Source organism: Crocodylus porosus, unplaced genomic scaffold (assembly GCF_001723895.1).
Source record: "Crocodylus porosus isolate Cpor-Errol unplaced genomic scaffold, CroPor_comp1, whole genome shotgun sequence".
NCBI lineage: Eukaryota > Metazoa > Chordata > Crocodylia > Crocodylidae > Crocodylus > Crocodylus porosus.
The window spans coordinates 5,133,425-5,154,763 of NW_017728934.1; the positions used below are offsets into that span (position 1 = coordinate 5,133,425).

The 21,339-nt window shown below is 53.4% G+C and overlaps 1 protein-coding gene across 1 annotated transcript; it reads right to left on the reverse strand.

Moving 5' to 3' along the window:
- Positions 1-449: 449 nt before the first annotated feature.
- Positions 450-8,908, reverse strand: GPR37L1 (G protein-coupled receptor 37 like 1). The gene is made up of 2 exons (XM_019546377.1): positions 7,915-8,908; positions 450-1,800 (listed from the first exon to the last, which is right to left on the reverse strand). The coding sequence occupies exons 1-2, from the start codon at positions 8,662-8,664 to the stop codon at positions 988-990; spliced, it is 1,563 nt and encodes a 520-aa protein (XP_019401922.1). The 5' UTR covers positions 8,665-8,908; the 3' UTR covers positions 450-987.
- Between the last annotated feature and the right edge of the window lie 12,431 nt (positions 8,909-21,339).

Consider the following 21,339-nt stretch of genomic DNA (forward strand, 5'->3'; position numbering starts at 1 on the left):
ACAGCCCCTGCAATGCAACTTGGAGCAAGTTTTAGGCACCCAACAAGCCCCAGGTTGTGAGAGCAGAGAGGTGACTGGTTCCTTCCACTCCTCTCTTGATGTCCTACCATCAACCCAGGCCCTGGCCAGTAGTCTCCATTTGATTTAATCTGCATTTATGTGGGTTGATGACACATCTAAATGGCCAACCCAGATGGTCATGTGCACCATTAGCCTGTGCTCTGGACCTCCAGACTCTTCACAGCAACAGGAAGTCTGGGTGCTGACACCTCCAACAAAGTCACTGCCCCCCTGCCTGGAGTGGAGAGGAGCACTGTGGAAGAAAGCAGGGCTTTCAGTCCAAATCAGCTGGCCTAGCACTGACAGGGAGACCATGGTGTGCCTCCAGAAGAGCCCAGCTTACTCCCCAGGGCACTGCAGGAAAGAATTTGCCTTGAGGGAGAGCTTGGTTCTGTCTAGGTTATATTGATTTATTGAGGAATAGGGGACTCTGGGGAGTGCTTACATCACGCAGGAGTACTGTCACTGAGGCCTTCTCCCACTGGGGAGGAAGGAGGGCAGCAAGAACCTGGGACAGGTCAGAGGGGTTAATATTTGCTACATCCTCTAAGAAATGCCATGGAAACTCCTAGTCCTTGATGTGCTGCAGCTGGGACCACTCCAAAACACTTTACTGAAGATGCCTCCGTGCCCAGAAGTGCAACCCTACCAACCTCACGAGCTAGCAAGCCAGGGCTGGAAGATGCTCAAGTCCTTGGTGACCTTCCAGCAGAAGCAAGAGAGCTGCCCATGAAGCTGCATCTGTTGGAAACGGCACTTCCATCTCCCTGGCTGGGCCTGAGCTTTCGGACATGAAAGGGCAGCCCCTACTCCCTCTCTGCTGCTTGGTGCATGTTCACATACTGAGACTAAGGTAAAAACATTACATTTGGTCTTGGGTTAAGCCAATGGAACAATCTCTACTGCTTCCCTTGGGGCTGACTGAGCTTAGCAAGGCGTGCCAATAGCCATGATTGGCGGGGGTGACTCCCGGGGTTTGTCAAAGAACATGGAGGAGGACATCTCTGTTTTGAGCTTGCTGTCGGAGCTACCATCACTGGAGGATGTGTCCTGGCTGCACTCCTCACAACAGCAGCAGCAGCAATCCATGAAGGCCTGGCCCAGCGGTTTGCAGAGGCAGAGGAGCAGGACGGGTGTCACGGAGCACTTGAAGAACAGGAAGAACTGATTGATGAGGCTCAGCAGGTCCAGGGTCTGCTTGGACATGTCTGGGGACATGTAGGCTACCACGATGTTGCAGATGTTCTCAGGGATGGTGCAGAGGCTGTAGATCACTGTCAGCCCGATGACAGTACAGTTGAGCTGGCTCTCGCACTGGCTGTGCTTGGTCCCACGGCACTCGGCTTTCTTCTCGTTGCTGCTGATCCTTCTGGTCACCAGCTGGCAGCTCACAGTGAAGAGGATGGGCAAGCAGAAATAGCAGCCGAAGTACCACCACATCCTGGCGTTTTGGTAAGTGAGGACCAAGGAGTAGACAGACTCAGGCAGGTCCGATGAAGGCTTCATGATGCAGTACTCGGTCACCACCCCAGACACTAGTGATGTGTCCTGAGTCAGCTGCCAGAGGAGGATTTCTGGTGTGGACAGGGTCATGGAGCCCACCCAGATGACTGCCAGCTTGGCAATGATGGAGTGGCACTGCTCAATGGGCCTCGTCTTGGCTTGAGGGCTGGTAGCTGCATGGAACCTGTCAATGCCCAAGGCACAGAGGCTGAAGGTGGTGACTCCAAGAGAAGATACCTGGGGACAGGGAAAGCAGGTGGAAGTAAATGGAGAAAGGGGGGACCAGCTTTACCAAGACACACTGGGGAGTTGCATTGGCACAGACAGGCATTTGTAAACCAAATTCCCGGCTGTGCAAAGAGAGCATATCATAGCATAAAACTGGCCAAGAGTCTAAGGGGGGCCACAGCTGAGTGCTTTGACCCCTCTTCTCACGATCAATCATTTCCAGAGTGGCTTTAAAACAGCTGCACCGGTCACCCCCCACTCCAGTTACCCCAGCCACCTGTGCTGTGCAGCAGCAAGAAGCTCGGGCTGGAGGAAGGCAGGGAGGTGAAGTGGACCTTGTTGGTACACAAGTGCTTTGAGCAACCGTGCAGTGCCCGTGCCCAAGAGACGGCTGCATCTGCAGGCAGTTCGGAGAAGTGCTCCGCTGCACTCTACGGAGTCTTGCAGCCAGGAGGCAGCGACTGTTGCTCCCAGTTTGCCAAGCAGTAAACCGAAGCAGAGAGGCAAAGTGACTTGCCTTGAGGTCCCACGCAAAGCAGGTGCAGTCCTGACCCAAAGGCCTCTTTCTTACTCTCTAGCCCACATCTGCGTAGCAAGATTGTCCCACGGCCCTTCCCTCCCATTCAGAACTGAGTGCGCTTCCCTCTGCTCCGTGGAGCATGGGCAGCCGGCTTTAAGTGCCTCTGCCGCAGCGCAGGGGCTGAAAACAAGGAGTGCTGGCCACGCCTGAACAGCCACGTGCCTCCCAACCCCCGCAGATTCCTTCCTGAGCCTCTGCTCGAGATAGTACCCCCCTTCTGTGCCTCCCTAGCACCAGGTCATCCGCTCCTCCAGTGCCAGAGCTAAAGCTGAAGGCACAGTTGTCCCAGATCAGCCCCCGGCAATTTCCGCTGCATTGAGAAGTGCAGAAAAAAACAGCCCTGTGTGCCAAAGGGACGAGGACAAAGTCTGTGGGAGAAAATGCCAAGTTCTGCAAGGGCTAGAGACAGGGAGGAGCAAACATGAACATCAGCAGCCCCTACTTAGTTCTGTGCCAGGCTTTATGGATGTTTCCACAGCAAAGACCCCCCTACATGTAGCCAACACTGGATGGCAGTTCACCCATGCACGCATGTGCATTCACACTTGCATACATGTGCATACATGTATGCATGGACACACATGCAGCTCAAATATCCTGTGGGTTTTAAAAGCTGTCTCCATTTTGTTGCCCAGCCTCCCTGAGGGGAGTTTCCAGCACTCAGAGAAAAGCTGGATTTACTCCATCACTTTGATATTCAATAAACTCTCGGCCTTTACACTGACAGACTGCTCCCCCATTTCCCTGCAGCATTGCCCCTGCGAGTGTCCTGCCTAGCACAGGCTGCAGCCCCAGCGCTCAGAGCGCATGGACACAGCAGAGGCCAAGAAAGCAAAGGTTAGCAGCAAGGTGCGTGCACCCCTTCCCATCTCCCTGCTCTGCTCTGGGGCATCCCTGGGAACACTCAGCATAGCCTTGAACTCCTGGTAGGGTTTGTTTTGCAAGTGGAATCTGCCACTGAAAAGCCACTCGACCCCTGGGCTTCCCCAGGGCCACTGTGTGCACTCTTTTGCTGTTCCCTGCCACTGCCACTCAGCATGAGCCACTGGGCAGCCCATGGGAAGTCCCTAGGGATCCTACCCAGGCTGTTCAGAGCACTACCTGGTGCACCCCACTCCCAGCAAGGCTGTGGCACCTATGTCCACTGCTGCCTGCAGGTGCCACAGCATGCCTGGCTCTGTCCCAGGCTGTGCCATTGCTGATGGAGACCATGCCCCTTTGTCACCTGCCATCCAGGGAGTCCGTGGTAGATCTGGAGTTGAACCCAGGTCTCCAGAGTCTCTGCTCAGTGCAGCCTGTGCTTCTGCTTCCTACCCACAGCTCCTAGTCCAGAGACCAGCTCCACTCCCAGGAACCCTTCATGAACAAACAGAGCAATCTTCAGGAATGGCCATGTCTGGGCTCATCTGCATTAGATATGCTAATACTCCTATAGATAGATTTGAGGACAGTCATGAAGTGGGACCAAGGCGCCCTTTCCTGGTATGCATCAGCAGCCAAACCTGAGATCTGTTCAGATAAAACCTCACAGCACCAGACTCCTGACACACAGGCTCCAGCCTTGCATGGTAGTGCCTGGGGCCTCGCTTAGCCACAGGGCCAGGATTAAAGGGCCAGGAGTTTCCACTCAGCTGGGCTCTTTAGAGCTCCCCATGACATGTGCTTGGGCAAAACATCCATAGGGCCCAGCGTGGGAGAAGAGTGGCTCCTAGGACACGTGCATTGAACACACCCAGACAAGCAAGCTCTGGGGTGCTGTGGGGTGAGAGATGGCACAGAAGCTGATCTCCAAATGCACCCCCTCCTAAATCCAGCCCACAGTGAAAACTCACCAGCCCTGGCAAGGTACAGATGCCATTTTACAGGGATAACCAACATGGTGCCTGTGATAACCAAGGATTGGACCAGTGACAAGGGCTCCCTGTTAGGCCTGTTCTCCTATTTTATCCCAAACCCAACAGCCATTGTACCTTGGAGATGACCTGTCCCCAAAATGGGCCACAACTAGCCACATGCTTAATTACAGCTACTTCCCTGACAGACTATCTGCATCCCTGGGAACTCCTCCAAAGTGCCCGATTCATCTGAGAACACCCTGGGTGCCAGCTGGTGCACCCTGGGTGCCAGCTGATAACACCCTGGGTGCCAGCCCCTCTCTTGAGGATAGACGCTGCCCAGGGAGGGGAGACCCATGAGGGCAGCACAAAGCTGAAGGCAAAGTTCGTGGTCCCAAGGTTGGTTTGGTCCCTGCAGAGAGTGAGCAGCGAGCACAGTTGCGCCAATGCCAGAACACCCCCCGGCCCCATACTGAGTGACGCTACCGAGCGGCATCAAGGCCCCATTGTCCCTGCACCTCCCCCATAGAGATTGCTGCTACAATGGCCTGAGCGAGAGCCATTGTACAGCTGAATCACTCGCAGCTGGTGGTACCACCTGGGCCATGCACACTCCTGCCCGGAGTCCCCAGTTCTGGCAAAGACGGCGGAGCTGCTGGCAGCTCCGAGGATCTACAGCTCCAGCATGGATGTGACACACTCCACAAGAAACAGCGTGACATTTCCCTTCCCTCGCCCCTGCCAGCCGCCTCTGCTGTGGGGCCCAGGACCAGGTTTATCCCCACACAGTCCAGAGGCCTCAAATGGGCTCCTGCACAGGGTGAATTTATGATTATATTCACTCTTACTTCCCTGGGCTTTTCCCCACTGCCTTGCAATATATCATTGTACTAGGCAGAAACTCCAAATACCCCTGCAGGCTTAGCAGGCACAGAGTCAACGTGGTCATCATTATTTTATTTGTGATACAGCAATAGCCCCTTGGAGCTGTGGCCTTATATCAGACCTCTTTGTGCCAGGTGCTGTACACATGGTGCCTCCCCAGAGTATTTGCATTGGTGGTTCTCAACCTCTTTAGACTCAAGGCCCCCTTGGAAAATGCCTGCTCTTAGTTTTCACTTTTTTTTTTGGCTAAAGAAAAATAATAGAGCCATTTTCTGTTGCAAAGAACTTAGCCCACAACGAATGAGGATGTTTGACACTATGGATTACTATTTGAAACTGGGTTTATTTTGTGAATGATGTTTGCACACCTAACAATGCTAATGTGCAGCACCCTTGAAAGGACCTCAAGGCACCCCAGGATACCATGGCACCCTGGTTGAGAATCACTGGTGTACACTCTTAAGTGCATTCGATAATGGCAGGGGAAAGGGTCCGGGTGGGATCGATGCTCATTTTTGGTCCTTATTTACTATGCACTAATTGCACTGCCAGCAGGAAGGGGCATTGCATGGCTATGAGTGAAAGATGCAGATGCCCTTAATAATCAGCCTGGACAGAAAAGGAAAGTTGACAGGAGAGATTGCTTTTGAGGGGAAGAGAAACTGATAATCACAGACCCTTCCCACTGCCAGCTGAACTTTTACCGAGCCCAGTACCTATGCTATACCCGTGGCTCTTCTGAGGCTCCCTCCATTCACCTATCCCTCAATGCACTCCACAATAATGCTAAGGAGCCTATCCTCATAGCATTGAAATCCTGGAGTCTACTATAGAGTGACATGCATAGCATACAGATGCTTTTTAAGGCACCTTTGGAAGAGGCTATGAAAGGAGGAGCTCAGAACAGCTGGTTTTATGGAAACCTCTAGGAGCACAAAGAACTTGCTAACCTATCATGGGACTGCCAGAAGCTGTGGAGACCTCCTGCAGCAGGTCCAAAATCAACCCAGAGCCAGAATCTGGTGAAGCTCAGCAAAGCCCCGCTTATTCCCATTAAGGTACATTGATTTACACCAGCTGGGATCTGACCTGCTGACCCCAACAGACTGTGCGAAACCCAGGCCCCCTGCCTTGCCTATATGAGGTGATGCCCCAAGTGCCCAACCCTCCACCTTAAACTTGTGGGCTTGCAGCAAGGCTGGCAGGGGCTGGGGTGGGATGGCTTCGGAGGGAGGCAAATAACCTCCACTGGGTTTTCCTTGGCTCTAATGAACAGCCTTGCCATGGTAACAAGTTCCTCAGCCATAAGAAGTTTCTCCATAGTAACCACCCAGCACAATGCCCGTCTGCACCCTGTGTAGGCCAGAATGGAGAGTCGCCAGTCGCAGTTCAACTTGATTTGTTGGAAGCAACTAGAGGCACGAGCCCCGCTGCCCAGCCCAGCGACAGCAAAGGCAGCCCCAGGGAGCCAGGGCAGCAACAGCCTCTGCCCTTGGATACAGGGATACACCTGAATTGGACTCAGGTGAATGCCACCGACCACGGAGGCTGGGGTCCCCTGAGACAATCCAGGCACCGTGCCAGCCTCCCCTCTCCACCGGAGCAGGGCCTGGCTGGCAGATGTACGCTCTGGTGGTAAGGGATTGCTCCCAGTGCCGTAAGATGGAGCACGGGGAGCTGCCAGTTCTGGAAGCCAAAAAAGGCAGCAAAAGCTACAAGAATGAGGGCTGCTGCTTTAGCCTCCACAAGACATAGGGTTAGTCACTACGGGCCCCAGGGAGTGCCAGCTCCTCAGCAGAACTCGAAGTGCAGCCAGCACATGAGCCAGGCAGCAGGTGCGTTTCTGCATCCGGGTCTGTTCCCTTCCGTTTTCAGCGCTCTGGGGAGGTGAGCAGCGTTGCCAAAGCACTTGGGCCGACACAGGATCAAAGGAGCCAGTTGCACAGCTGGTGTCAGCAGGGCTCCATGGGGCAGCACTGCCTGGGGTCTGGCTCAAACTGCTACGCAGAGACACTCCATCACTTACCCATCGTCAGACAAGAAGCCTCTGGCAAAATACAGCTGCATGCAGGCCCCAGCCGGTCCCCTCCCTGCTGAGCCATCCTGCCTTTGTGCTCTGCAGTACAGACAAATGCACCTGTAGTGCCAGCTAGCTGGGTTTGTTCTGGCCTGCCTGTCTGCCAACGGTAGTGGGCCTGCAGCTGAGAACTGGGTGGGCGGCATGGCCTACAGGTGAGTGCTTCCATAGGGGCTCAGGCTGGCAGGGTTAGCACAAGACCGCCCCGCTCCACCCCTCCGTCTCTGGCCCTTCACATTACCACTTTCACAGGTGCAGCCCCTGAATGTAGGTGCCCACTGAGCCAGCTTGTGCTTGCTCTCTTGAGGGCAACTGGCAGGGGGAGGGGGCATGCAGCATCTCTGGAGATCAGCACATTTACCAGCATTTGCTGCCCATTTTGAAGAACTCAGGGTCTCTGCTGCATCTTGTCATCTAGGCAGAGGAGGATGGGAGTATGCAGCGGGGGAAATACCAGGGCAGGAACAAGGGAGGCTTTTTCTGTCCTTTTTCTGACCCTGCCTCCCCACAAACCCCATGCTAAGTACAGACCCCACCCAGCCTATATGTGGCACTCTAGAGGGGTCCATCTTCAGAGGGCAAATCGCAATGGGAGAGGTTAGTATTTAGAGCGACTGGGGCTGCTGGCCAAAACAAATCTTCCCAAGCCCTGGGGTTTTAGTGGCACTCAGCCTTTGGGCTGAGGTCCCTGCAGTGCACAGGGAAACAGCCCACACTGTCTGACGGAAGCCCAGCTGGTCCCCTACCTCCATGAAGGGCACAATGCGGCAGGAGATATCCCCCAGGAGCCTCTTCTTGGTGAGCTCGTTGAAGATGACCACCGGCAGGCAGAAGAAGAGGATGAGGAAGTCCCAGAACGCCAGGCTGGCCAGGATGGAGTTCCAGGCACTCTTCATGTAGTAGTTGTGCCAGACGACACACATGACTGAGAGGTTCCCGATGATGCCCACTGCGAAGACGATGAGGGACAGGAACATCACGGCATAGGCACTGTATGAGTTTTCAGTCACCGGGTACAGAGGGTTCTGGATCTGCATCCGCTTGTCCGGTGTTGTGGTAAGGTTGCTCCGGGGGTCTGTGCCCTGTGGGTTGGTGTGGCTCCCTTCCTGGTGCTTGGATGGGTCTGTGCTGGAGGGCACCAGGGGCTTGGTTGGCCATAGGCTGCCAGGGTTGATGGGCCGGGGGAACTCCACCCGCACACCTGGCACATATTGCTGGACTGACTTGGAGTCCTCATCCTTTGTCCCTCGGCGCAGCCTTGTCCTTGTCAGCCTCTCCCCTGGTGCTGATGTGTCCTGCAGACCATCCTGTGGGTGTTGCACCTTCACCGGTGTCTCCAGCAGAAAGTTCAGCCCCAAACTGCTTCTGCTGGTCTCCTCCTCCTGCCCTGGATGTGCGCTGCCTTCCCAGGTGAGCCCAGCATGCCCATGTGTGCCCTCCTCACCTGAAGTCCACTGCAGCATCAGCACATGCAGGAGGGTCCAGAGTAGAGGCATGACTCCCTGTGCGCAGGTGGGAGAGAGATCCACCACCTGGAGACAGCAGCCCCTGCCCAGCAAGGCAGCCCCGCGCCAGGAGAGGATCCGGTGGAGCAGTGAGGGGTGGCTGGGATGCAGGAAGGCTGCTGCCTGCCTCTCCCGGCTCCAGCCTCTGCTCTGGATTCTCTGCTGAGCTCTGGCCAAAATAAAAGCAGTTTCTGCAGCCAAGCTGCCCTTGTGGGAGCCCCAGGCCCTCTGGCGGCTGCAATACAGCTCACCAGAGCAGTGATCAGCAGGCTGGAGCTGACCTGCTCCAGAGAGAGGGGAGTCAGCTCCTGTGGGCTCATGCAGGGGCTGTCTTGGGGCTGGGCCCTGGTTGGGCATATGTGAGCTGTGCAGGGAATGCTGTCTGGACCACAGGGCACCTCCCAAAGCTGCAAGCCCACAGGCCAAGCAGACAACCTGCTGCCTGTTACCACCACCCTGATTACAACCCAGCCACGGTGCAAATACCACAAGTAACAGGCAGGCAGAAATCCCCTAGAATCGCACCGAAGGCCAGGGCACAGTCCCAGATGGCTGCGGCACCATCAGGTACCTTGGCAGTGCCAGAGCTGGGCAGCTCTCCAGGAGGAGATTGCCATGCCCTAGCCAAGCTGAGAAGCAGGCTAGGATGGCACAGGAGGGAAACGCTGATCACAGAAAGGGTAGGGACTGCACATGCCTAGCGTGCTGGCTCCCTGCTCTCTGCTAGTCCCTACAAGTCCTGCCCTGGTCCATGTCACAGGGGTCTGAGTGCCTTCCAGCAATGCATTACCCCGCTGTGTCTGGCTCACTTGTGATAGCTGTGGAGTCCTGGTGGGTTGTGCACTATGTGAAGGCACTTGGAGGATGCCCAGTGCTCCTGGCTGTGAAGAGGAGCAGTCTGGGAATGGAGGGGGTTAATGTCATCACTACTGTGTGTCCCATCCCTGGGTCCTCTTCTGTGCCCCCAGCTGTTTGTTTGTCTTGCTTAATAGCATAATTGGGCTAGGGAGGGTGAGGGGTAACAAGCAAGGCGCTATCCCCAGGCACTGACACAAAGGGGAGCCCCCTCCCTCCGGGAGTCTTTGCTATGTGCCCCACATCCGGTACTATTTGTGTGTGGGGGGTGGGGGGCCAGGAGCCTGCAGCAGTAGCACCTGCCACCTAAGTGCTGAGACTCAGGGCAAGTAAGACTCTGTTCCCCCTTCCTTCCCCCAGGTTCTCCAGTGCTGGATGGAAACCCCACGCTGCTCTGTGCAGGATGCTGAAGGAGCTTGCTACACCTCTGGTCTTGTCTGCCTGTTATGTCTATAACATGTGTGGGATGGGACTGTCATTAGCTTCACATTTGTGTGGGGCCCTGACCTGCTTGCCATTTAGGTGCTACCATGGTTTAAATGTTGTACAGCAGTAAGAAACAAAGCAGGCAATGCACTGGGCTGGGACCCAGGAGACCTAGGTTCTGCTCCTGCCTCTGCCACTGACCCGCTGGGTGACCTCTGGCAAATCACTCATGTCTGTTTCTGCTCCCACTTTGACCTGCTCTTCAGTTGCATATTGTGGCATGAGCTGCCTGTTGCTAGACATTTATACAGTACTAAGCACCTTGTTCTCAGGGGGTGTCTCTGGGTCCTGCTCTAATATAGTTATTTAATAATCTCAACAACGTCAACTCAATCTGGAGGCTGAAGCTTTGCTGGACACTGGCTGTTGTAACCCTAGCAGAAGCCAGCGGCTGCACTGGATCCAAGGAAAAGCAGACAGTTTGTTTCTGTGGGTTGTCCATGGTGGGTATGTACTGGGCATAAGGCACCTGTTCTGTCCACATCATCTCCCTGCAGACCCGGCCAGGTCTGTGTGGGAAAGGCAGAGGTGCCAGGGTGTGCGCGCAGACCCCATCTGTTCTCATGGCCAGGTGACCTTCTGCAGCCTGGTGCCCTACAACTATGGGGCGCACATAAAGGGCTACAGTGTCTGAGGGTCTCTAAGCAGGGAGAGGTAGCTAGTCTTTAAGGTGCAAATCTATGCTGACTTCAGTTTCACGTGGCTAGCTAAGTCAGAGATGTGTAGCATGTATTTCATGGGACTGAACTCATAAAGCAGATTTGTCTGCCATGGCTGCTCAGACTGGGGCTTGTTCCCACAGAGGAGTGAGCAGAACGGTTCAACTGAACTTGCATCTGTGCATCACACACTTGCCACCCACATGGCTGCCATGTAGTTTCCTCAGAGAGGCCCAGGTGAGCATAATGACTGTCCCTGAAGGGTCTGGCTTTTAAGGAGTGATGGATCCAGTACTATCTATGACCAGTTTAGCTCACCGCTGCAGATGTGGGGGATAAGCAAGGTCCCAGGATAAGCAGTGCTCCTGGGGAGAGAAAAGACTGGCAACACCTCTCGAGGGCTGTCCATAGCCATTCATGGGGGTGGACCTCTGGTCCTTTCCTTACTAAAAAAGGCACTGCAGGGTTCATGCCTTAGCAGTATTTTAACCAGCTGTGTATAGCTGACATACACATGAGGCCTGGCCCCTGCCATTCTCCTATCTTGCTCACCAACAGGTGGCAAGAGAGGCCTTTCCCTTGTCCCACCCAGGTCTCTGTCCACCTGGAGCACTCAGGCAGCTCCAGGACACACTTGTCCCTGCTCACTAGCAGGAGATCGCAGTAAGGACCCTAATTCTTGAAACATCAGTGTCTGCATACACTAGCCTGTGTCTCACCCATTGACTCCTCAATCTACATTTTCAATGACTACCTGTCTGGTATGCAGCCCAGCCCAGCCTCCGGCTTCTTCACTTTTCATTCCACCCAGGAAGAGCACACACCAACTGCTGAAACTTCCTTAGCCTGACAAAGGGTTTTTGAACCCGAAAGCTTGCTTAATAATTGTTTTCCAATTATTTAAGTTGGTCTAATAAAAGTTATCAGATTCACGCAAAGAACTTGTCTGTATATACTAGTGCTCTTGTCACCAATGCCACCACCGGCACTGCTCTGGGCCCATCTCAAGTGGCAAGCTTCCGCCGAAACATCCTCATGTAAATATTAAACAGTGGGGAGGGCTGGGAAGGGGAGGGGGCAGTCTGGGCCAAATCCTGTCACCCTTTAGGCAGCTAATGACATTTACCCAACAGCACAAGTGGCACTTCCGGCACTAACTCAGGCAGCATGAATGCGCCGGCATGCATGTGGCTCCTGTGCATGCTCAGCAGAATATGCGCTGCCTGAGCCAGCCTGTGGTTCTGTTTGCACATACCTGAATGCAAGTCCCAAGGAGGAGACAACGGACGCTGCTCTGTTGTAGTTGCAAGGCCAGGTCACTCACCCAGGAAGCAGAGTACCTGGGCTTTGGACCACCCTGATCCTGAGCGGTTCAAATGCCCTAATTCCCAACACAGTGCTCTAGACCCACACCACAGCTTAGGCAATGCATTAACCAATGCATAAAGGGTAATAGAACTGGAGCCTGTACATCAAGAGAGGAGAGGCAGAACCAAGTTACATCTTTCTTAGCTGAAAATGAAGTTGGTGGCACTGATTCAAAGTATTCATCTGCTGTCAGATCGCAGGTCATGTGCAAACAACCTTCCTGAAGAAACCAGGAACCACTTACAAACTATCCGAATACAAGAGCAGAGTGAAGGGCCTGGGGAAAGTTAGCAAAGCCCTCAGCAAGCCACTTGTCCAAGCATCGGTCTAAGTATCTGCTTTCGGTGGAAGTCAGTTGTCTAAGTACCCGCACAAACCTGGCCCCAGGGTCCTAGTTGCAGTGGGAAGGCAGCCCAAATGCACATACAGATACATGTAACCCAGGAAACAGGTGGCCACTGGCCAGGACTTATCCCTCTGAATGAACCAGGGCAATGGATCACTGTTCAAGGAAAAGTAGACAGTTAACAAAAGTTTCACGTGACATTTTCAAAATGTCTTCATTATTAATATTAGAAGCTACCTATTTTGTATAGGGCAAGGCCATTTCACTTCTGGTTTTTATTATAAGGCACTCGGAGCCTGTTTTGGGGAGGGTGGCATCTCTAACAAGTAAATAAATAAATGTCTTTTGCTGAGAAATGTTAAAGTGAGTCCATTCAAAATTTCTAGGCTGAACTTTTTTTTGACCATTCGGTTCTCCCCAAAGACTGACGTTCTGATTTGTTTGGTCTTAATTTAGAGCAAAAACAAAATATGAAATTTCTAGCAGGATAGAAATTCCAGTTCTTGACGGGGTCCCGTTCTGAACATACAGAAACCCAAGGAAACAACTGAGGAGGCATAACAGGGCTTGCTGAGGCAAATGAAATGTCAGTCTTAAGGTATGAAGGTGTTCAGGAGACAGAGGAAGATATACGTCACCTTAAGGCAGTGGGCCTTGACCTTTCTAGACTCAAGGGGCTCCTTGTTAGGCAAAAGGCAGCCCTCAGAAAATGCCAGCTCTTAGTTCACTCATTTTTGACTATGGAAAAATAATACAGAAATGTTTTTGTTGTGAAGAGCTCACACAAACCACAGCAGGATAGAGCTTTAACACTGTGGATTCCTGTTCAAAATCCCCGAGTTTACTTTGTGAATCATGTTTGCTCACATAACAGGGTTATCATTGTGTGGCAACCTGCAACACCCCTGAAAGGATCTCACAGCACCCTGAAAACCACTGCCCCAAATTGATCCTGCCCAACCTGGGAGAGAGTGTTTCAAGGTTTTCCTAGCAGTAGTAGTGCATCAAATGGAGCTCTCAGTCTCCTATCCTCATCTGTAGGGCAAATCCACCCTGGCTTCCTCTGCCCAGATAAGGTTTCTGAGATCTCTTAGGATATTAGACAATTCCTGTCAGTAGCCATGACCCTTTTGCTGAGAATTAGAGTAAGTTATTATGAATAGCAAGAAGAATTGATTTAAAAGCCCTGTTTGTAATGACTTGTCTTTGCTGGCAAACGTTTTGCCAGGAGATGGCGGCTGCCCCTGAAGGCCACCGGATGCATACACATAAGAAGTCCCATAATGGTTTGAACCAGTGGTCAATCTAGTCCAGTCCCGACAGTGGCAAGCAGTAGATGCACTGTAGGAGAGAATATGAACAGGGCAAGTCTAGTGTAATCCATCCCCCATCCTACACTCCCTCGCATTTGCATCCTTGTCTGTCTACACTATTTAATGGCTCTTAATGGACCTGTCATCCATGACTCTATCTAATCCCTTTCTGACCTTGGTTACATTTTCTGCCTCTACCACCTCCTCTGGCAAGGAGTTCTACAAGTTAACGAGTCCCATGTCCAAGTGTAACCTAGTGCCACTCAGGAGTGATGCTGTCAGAGTACAAAGTGCACTCTGGGAAGGCACCAGCTGCTGAAGCATTTGTGAAAGCCACCAGAAGGTACAGACTAGTGGTTCTCAACCTTTTTTGAACTGAAAGCCTCCCTAAGGCTGGAAGAAGCCAGCTCCGTGACTTTTTTGAACTGAGTGGCACCCAACTTCAAAAACTAATTTATTTATTATAGTACTTGCCTCTTTACAAAGGGGCTAGGCAGTAGGGGTGGGGGATTGTCCAGGCAAGGACAAGCCTGAACCTGGGTTCTCTGCTTACTTCCTCATATCTCATAGCATCCTTCAAGGGATCTGGCAGTACCCCAGGGTGGCCTTCAGCTGGCAGCCAGGTGGTGGCAGCAAATTTACACAATATGGCATCAGGGAGCAAGGTTTTGCCATCACAGAGTTCTTTATCCATCCTGTTCTATGAAGATCCTTGGTTATTTCTTGTTCCATGAAGCTCCTTGGTTATTTCTTGCATTATCTAGCATTGGGGCGGGGGGGGGGGGATGGTTTGCCCCAATCTCTGAGCATAACAGTAATCTTCAATCTCAAGATTCACTGTCTAAGCATTAATTGTGTGAGTGAAATGAGAATGGACATTCAACTCAACGGCACTGCTGCTGTCTGTCTGTCAGGCCATAGCTTGTGACCCAGCATCAAAAGTGTCAAGGCTCATTGGAAGTAGAGGATCAATTTTGGAACCACGAGTTCTAGATTTTTGCATTTCTTTTTGTCTCAGACCAACACGGCTACCAAATAAATGCCTGAAGGCTCATTTGAGGCACCGCTAGGAAGAACCCTGTTGCTTGTAGACCGTATCAGGAACAAGAAGCTGTGGGAAAGGCCAGTTTCCACACTGTGCCAGTTTATGCAATAGGGTACAGCTCAGGCTCAAGGTGAAGACTGGGGGTACCCAAGGAAGAAGTGCAGACAGAGGGAAACTACATCAACAGTGTCAAGCACCCCTTCCCTGCTCCCACTTACATGTACCCATCCCAGAAATGCAGCAGTGAGGCTATTCCAGGTGGAGGACACTGTGGCATGCTTGAGAATGGCCTCAGGCAGGGCTGTCCCACTTCAGCCTGGCATACATGGTGCCAATGTGCGGACCCCAGGCTGCACACCTGTCATACTAGGTCATTGGCAGCAAGGTCTTGGGTTGGGCGGACTCCAGTACTTTGCCAGGTCAGGAAGCCAGAGGATCAGTCCAAGAACTGGGTCTGGAAACAGTCAAATCAGGAGGCCAGAGGGCCAGGCAGACCACATAGCCAGAGGTCAAGCCACATCAGGTACCCAGAAGGTCCAGCAGAATTTTTTTTTCTTTTTGCAATATTGTATCTTGGGCCAAATCAGCCAAATCAATTCCAAATTTTGTTGACTCAGCAGAGCTCAGTTGTTCAATCTGTGTGGCACTTCCATCAGCAAGTATCCTCCCTCCAAGACTCTTCAGCCTGGGGCTTCAGAAACTCCCAAATCCACGGCAGGCATCCTACATGCAAGCCCCAAGCTCAGAGGAGTTCAGATGTCCCTGAGTCTCACTTGCCCCTCACTTTACCAAAAGGCCAAAGGAGCAAGCTAGAGGGAAAACCTACGAGCAATCCCCCATCACCATAAGTTGTGTAGCCCAGATCCTCATATTTAGAGGTATTGTAAACTCTCTCAAGGGTCAGGCTGCCCTCAATGCAAGGGACAGGCCTTCACCTAACTATACCAAGTCATTCAAAGCTGAGAAGGAGATCTCCCATGCCAGGTCCTTAAAAGCACCTCAGCCAAAAACTACCTCATGGTGGTATCTCCCCTGTCAGGTAAGTACTAACAGAAAACCAGCAAAGGCAGCAGGCAGTCTTAGTAGGGGTTGAACCCTGTCCAGGGTCAGGGTTTACATGGAGAGGAAAGACAGTATTAGCTAACCCTGGATGGCCACTACAGTGGTGGGGAGAGGGTGGGTGGCTACTGGCTAGACTGGGGTGGAGGTTTACAGCCACCAGTCTGAGCAGCCAGCTGGAGAGGCAGCAGACCAGGAAGAGTGGCAGCTCCTGAAATCCCAGGTTTGAGACTGTGGCCTGATAACACTTCACATGCCAGATACTGTGGGGATGCATATTTCATAGTTTCATAGTTAGTAGGGTCAGAAGGGACTTGAGCAGATCATCAAGTCCAAACCCCTGCCATGGCAGGACAGAGTACTGGGGTCAAACGACCCTGGCAAGGTGATTGTTAAGCCTTGTCTTAAAGACCCCCAGGGTAGGAGCCAGCACTCCTTTGCTTGAAAGTTGGTTCCAGATCCTAGTTGCCCTGACGGTGAAGTGGCGTCTCCTGATATCTAATCTGAATTCATCCTCTGCCACTCGTGACCGTTATTTCTAGTCACTCCTGGCAGTGCTCGGGGGAACAGGACTTCCCCAGTGCCTGCTGGTCCCCTCTGACTAGTTTGTAACAGGCCACTAGATCCCCCTAGCGCCTCCTTATATTTAGCCTAAATCTACCCTCTGCCAGCTTGTGACCGTTATTCCTGGTCACTCCTGGCAGTGCTCGGGGGAACAGGACTTCCCCAGTGCCTGCTGGTCCCCTCTGATTAGTTTGTAACAGGCCACTGGATCCCCCTTCAGCACCTGTGGCCATATACACGAGATGCTTTACTCAAGATTAGAGCAAATTACTGCTCAGTAAGCGTCACACTTGCAGATACTATGCAGTAACTGGCTCTAATCGCAAGTAAATTTGCTACCTGTAAATGCAAGTAGCAGATTTACTCCCTATTACTTACTGTATTACATGACACATGTAGATGGCTGACCAGGAGCAAACTTGTTCCCGATCAGTCAGGCGGCAGGGGGCAGGAGATTGCTCTGTGCCCCTGGGAGCTGCCTGCTCCTGGGGCACCAGAGCCCTGGCAGGCAGAGCTGTCCCTTGGGTAGCGCGAATCAGGGTGACTGCTCTAGGCCCTGTGCTTTGGGGGGCCGCTCAGAGCCCGGCAGAGTGGCTGTGGTCCCTCCCATGGGCCTCACCTGGAGCTGGAGGCTCAGACCTGTGCCGCAGATGAAGTGTCTGGCTACTTGCCCCCCAGCCACACGCTGCTGGTTTCATGTCTGCTGAGGAGTGGCTCGCCTGGGGTGTGCAGGATCTGCTTGGCCCCAGGCACCAAACTTCATTGCTATGGCACTGCCATGCCCTGCCTTTGCAGGGGTCCCATGGCTCTGCGCAGTGTTAAAGGGGCCCTGCACAGACTGATTTGCCTCGGGCCCTGCACCCCCTGGCAGGGACCATGCCCTGGCAGCAGGGAGCTCCGAGCTCCCATTCCCTGATTGCAGAGCTGTGCAAGGGACAGGCTCTCCAGGCCCTGCTTCACGATCATGATCTCAGCCCGTTCCCCACTATCATGCTCCCAGCCATCTACACATGCCATATGGCACAGTAAGTAATTAGGAGTAAATTTGCTACTTGTATTTACAGACTGGGAGCATGACTGTAGGGAACTGTCTGGGATCACAATTGCAAAGCAGGCTTCCCAGCTCCCACCCCATGACAGTGGAGTGGGGGCTGGAAACTGTCCCAGTTGGGGCAATCAGGTGATTGAGGCATGGGACTAACCCCCGTCCAGCCGTGGGCTCAGTATTGGGGCAGGGGGCTGGGAGCTGCTCCTCTTCTGCAGCTCTTTCTAAGTCCACTGCCCCGATTGAGGAGCTGGGGCCAGAGCTGGGGCCAGGAGCTCCCTGCTGCTAGGGCAGAGGGATTTTGTCCCTGCCCAGACTCTGGTGGCGGAGCCCACCCCAGCAGCAGGCAGCTCGCTGGAGACTGGGAGCAGTTTATTCTAGAGTGAACCCACCCTGCAGCATTTGCACATGTAGACACACCCTGGGAGTGGGTCCTTAGGATCTCCCTTCCTACTCTTTGGTCATGGACATACGACTGTGGTGGCACGCTGCCCAAGGCCCTTTCATGCTGTATGGCAGTGGGAGAGGCAGTTGCAGCAGCCTGCAGGCTGTGTTAACTAGGGGTACACCGATGGAGAGTTTTGGGGCTGAAACCGATGGCTGATTTTGAACAAACCATATTGGTCGATACCAATCTGATTGCTGATATGCAGTGGAGACCAGCACCCAGCTGGTAAGTCTGTTGTAGGGGAAGGAAGGAGGGGAAAGGAAGGAGCGTTGTAGGCCAGATTGAGGCTCCAGAGGTGAGGGAGGGAGTGGGGGTAGGCATAGGTGACGCGTAGGGTGGGCACAGGAGGACACTTCCTGCCCTGAGATTGCCTGCCACCAAGGCCAGCACCAGTTTCTGTGGGTGGTCGTCACCCCCTTCTCGCTACTGATGCGGCCACCAGCCGCTGTGGGTGGTCCCCACTCACCACCCGCTGGTCATCACCTCCCACCCTGCTGCCGACACTGCCACCGCTGCCTGTGGGCAGTCCTCGCTCGGCCCACCCTCGCCGCCAATGTCGCCGCAGCCACCTGCGGGTAGTCCCCATCACCACTGCCACGACCCCGCCGCCACCTGCAAGTGGTTGCCCCCCCACCTCAGGAGGCATGCATCGTTCATGGGGCTGGGATGGGGCAGGCACTGCACAGCCGGGACGGAGCGCAGGATGGAGCTGTGAGCGGGCTCACCCGGGGGCCGGTCCCGCTGTTGCACACACCCCGGAAGGGCGTGGGGGGCAGGTACCCCTGGATCTGCACACAGGGTGATGGTGGGATGCCGCTGCAGGCTGGGGCCGGGCTGGCACTGGGCTCTTCCCAACATGGGGCTGGGCCAGGCTGTGCTCAGGGCGGTGGCACTGGGAGGTCGGTTACAGGGCGGGCTGCAGCCACCCCAAAATTCACCATAGCCCCCCCTGCCACCTGCCCCAAGCACAGCCCTGGCGCAGCCCCCCACCAGGAAGAGCCTGGCACCACCCCTGGCCCCAGCCAGCAGCAGCAGCTCACCCTTGCCCTGTGTGCCCATGCCCTCCTGGGGTGCATGCAGTGGCAGGAGCTGCCACCCCTGGGCGAACTACTCGTGACTCTGCCCTACACCCCGCCCTGGTTAAGCAGCACCTGCCCCTGCCTAGCCCCACTCCAGCCCTCACTGCAGGGGCCTTGATCTGCCCCCACAGGCCCCTTCAGTCATAACAGACTTAGCAGCCGGCTGCTCTCCACACTGCCAGGCTGCACTCCTGGCCACCTGCGTGCTGCACTGCAGCTGCGTGCATGCACGGGGCATTTACTAGCCACATTATCGGTCCCATCAGCCAAAAAAAGCTGATCACCAATACTGTGAACTTTCCTTATATCAGTGCTGGTCTGATATGGGACTGTGCACCTCTGACGTTAACTGCTTGTGGTCTTCAGTTGAACAGCTCTGGTCTGAGAGACCAGCTACATGTCTCAGACCAGCATGTTCAGGCAGGCCCTGTATGGGACTGTCCTTCTGGTGAGCACTGTCCAAATGGTGGAGACGCACCCAGTGTGTTACCTCTGCTGTTGCTTTGTTTCCTTGGCCCACAGCACAAAGTGGGAGGCATCTTTTATATATATAACCCTAACTTATGTAATGCAAGTTCTGCTACGGCTGTGGTCTATCATGGTAACCTTGTGCATTCTTTCTCTGCCTACCCTCATTGGTACGAATGGAGGTTTGGGGACTAGTTGCACCTGTTTTTTACTTTTTGTGGGCCTGGCTTTTACCATGTGGGATGAAAGTGTGCAATGGTGAAGGGTAGGTGGGTCAGATTTTGTGTCCATCTGCCCTCCCTTCCAGAGCAGTGAAGTTTGTAGACACGCAAATGTTGCTCACTGGAAAGTTATACAAAGGTCACTGAAATGTCAGTGCTTCGTGCGAGCTATGCTGGGATGTGCGGTGGGTTGGGCCCTCAGTTTTAGCGCAGGATTAGCGCATGTGTGTGGGGAGCAGGATAGTTTGTGGACAGCAGTCATTCCCTAGAGGGGCCTTGTGGCACATCAGTGCTTCGAAGTGAACGCGTTTGCGAGTACAAAACTCTAGACGGGGTTCAGGGAGAAGCCTGATACTCAACTACTGTACAGCTAACAGCTGAAATTCCCAGAGCCAGCTCTTAAAGTAAGTCAGGGTCTAAAAAAGCTGGGGTTGCATAGGAAACCCAGAGAAAACCGGGGGACGAAGCGCAGTGGCCCATCATGCAGAGAAGTGGTGGTGATCCCTGCTGGCGGTGGCCAGAGCAATGATCTCCAGCAGCAGTGGCAGCAGCTGTGGGGTGGACCTACCTACCTACCCAGCACTTACCACTTCAGCGAGCGTAAGAGGCCGCACAGGGCGCGTTTCCCTTCTCAACTGAGTGGGCTGAGTGGTGGCTGCCCTGGGTTGGTTTGCCAGTGACTGAGACTGTTACTGTTTGGGATTTCAGTTAAAGTTTTCTTTAGGTTTGTGTGTCGGTTCCTTTTCCCCTGCAATGCACCCTGTTTTAGTCTAACACTGCTTCTGTGGGGGGAAGTTTGTTCACTTTAGAGCAACCAGCTAGAATCGGTTTGCTCGGGTTTCTGGCCCTGGGTGGGGGCTTGAGCCAGAGATGGAAATTTGGTGATGGAAATTTGGTGAGGGCTTGAGCCAGAGATGGAAATTTGGCTGGGTACATTTGAACCCAGCCCCTGGTACTGTCATCAGGTGCCTGGCAGAAGGGTAACATATAAAACTGACAAAACGCCAAAAGAAAGAGGAGAGGCAGCTCACAGCTTAACTCTAAAACATGGGTTTAGTGGCAGTAGATAGTATAAAAACTTCAGTGTCAGGCTGTGTTCAGCTATTTCCAGACCCTTTAGCAGGAGCAGGACTTGAACCCACTTCTGCAGCTCTGTCTTGACCATGGAGTCAGCCTTTCATCTGTCTGAAAGGGGCCCACTCTTAGCTCTGCCATTCCCCCACTGTGTCCAGGGCTTGCCACATTTGCAGAACAGAGCTCATGGTCCAAGTTTCCTTTGGAGACTAGCTTTGAGCTACAAAGGGCCAGTGTTTTCATCACTGTAAAATGAAGGGCACAAGTCCCCAATGGAAAAAGCACTATCCTGTGGAGAGGAAAACTGAAACCCATGTTACTTTTAACAGGACGCTGCCCAGCCAAAGAGCAAGGAGAAGCAAGGGCAGACCCGCAACCCCCTGCATCTTCTCAAGTTTGCATGAAGAAGGAGGCAGGGAAGAGTTAAGCAGTTATGTCACTTTGCAGGAACTCGGCCAAAGTGTCCCTGACCTGGGAGAAGAGCCATTCAAAGCCCTGAGCGCTCAGTTGGTGGCTGAACTGAAATATCTAAAAACTAAAATTGATTCCAGTCAACCCCAAACCAGAATTCTCCTGTGCCTGTCAACAACATGGAAACCCCCCAAAATGTCCCTTTAACAAAATGCACCATTTCAT

Coding starts and splice junctions, on each gene's coding strand:
- GPR37L1 (XM_019546377.1), bottom strand. CDS start 8,664: ATGCCTCTACTCTGGACCCTCCTGCATGTGCTGATGCTGCAGTGGACT. Junction 1,801..7,914: donor GCATTGTGCCCTTCATGGAG/GTAGGGGACCAG, acceptor CCCTGTCCCCAG/GTATCTTCTCTTGGAGTCAC.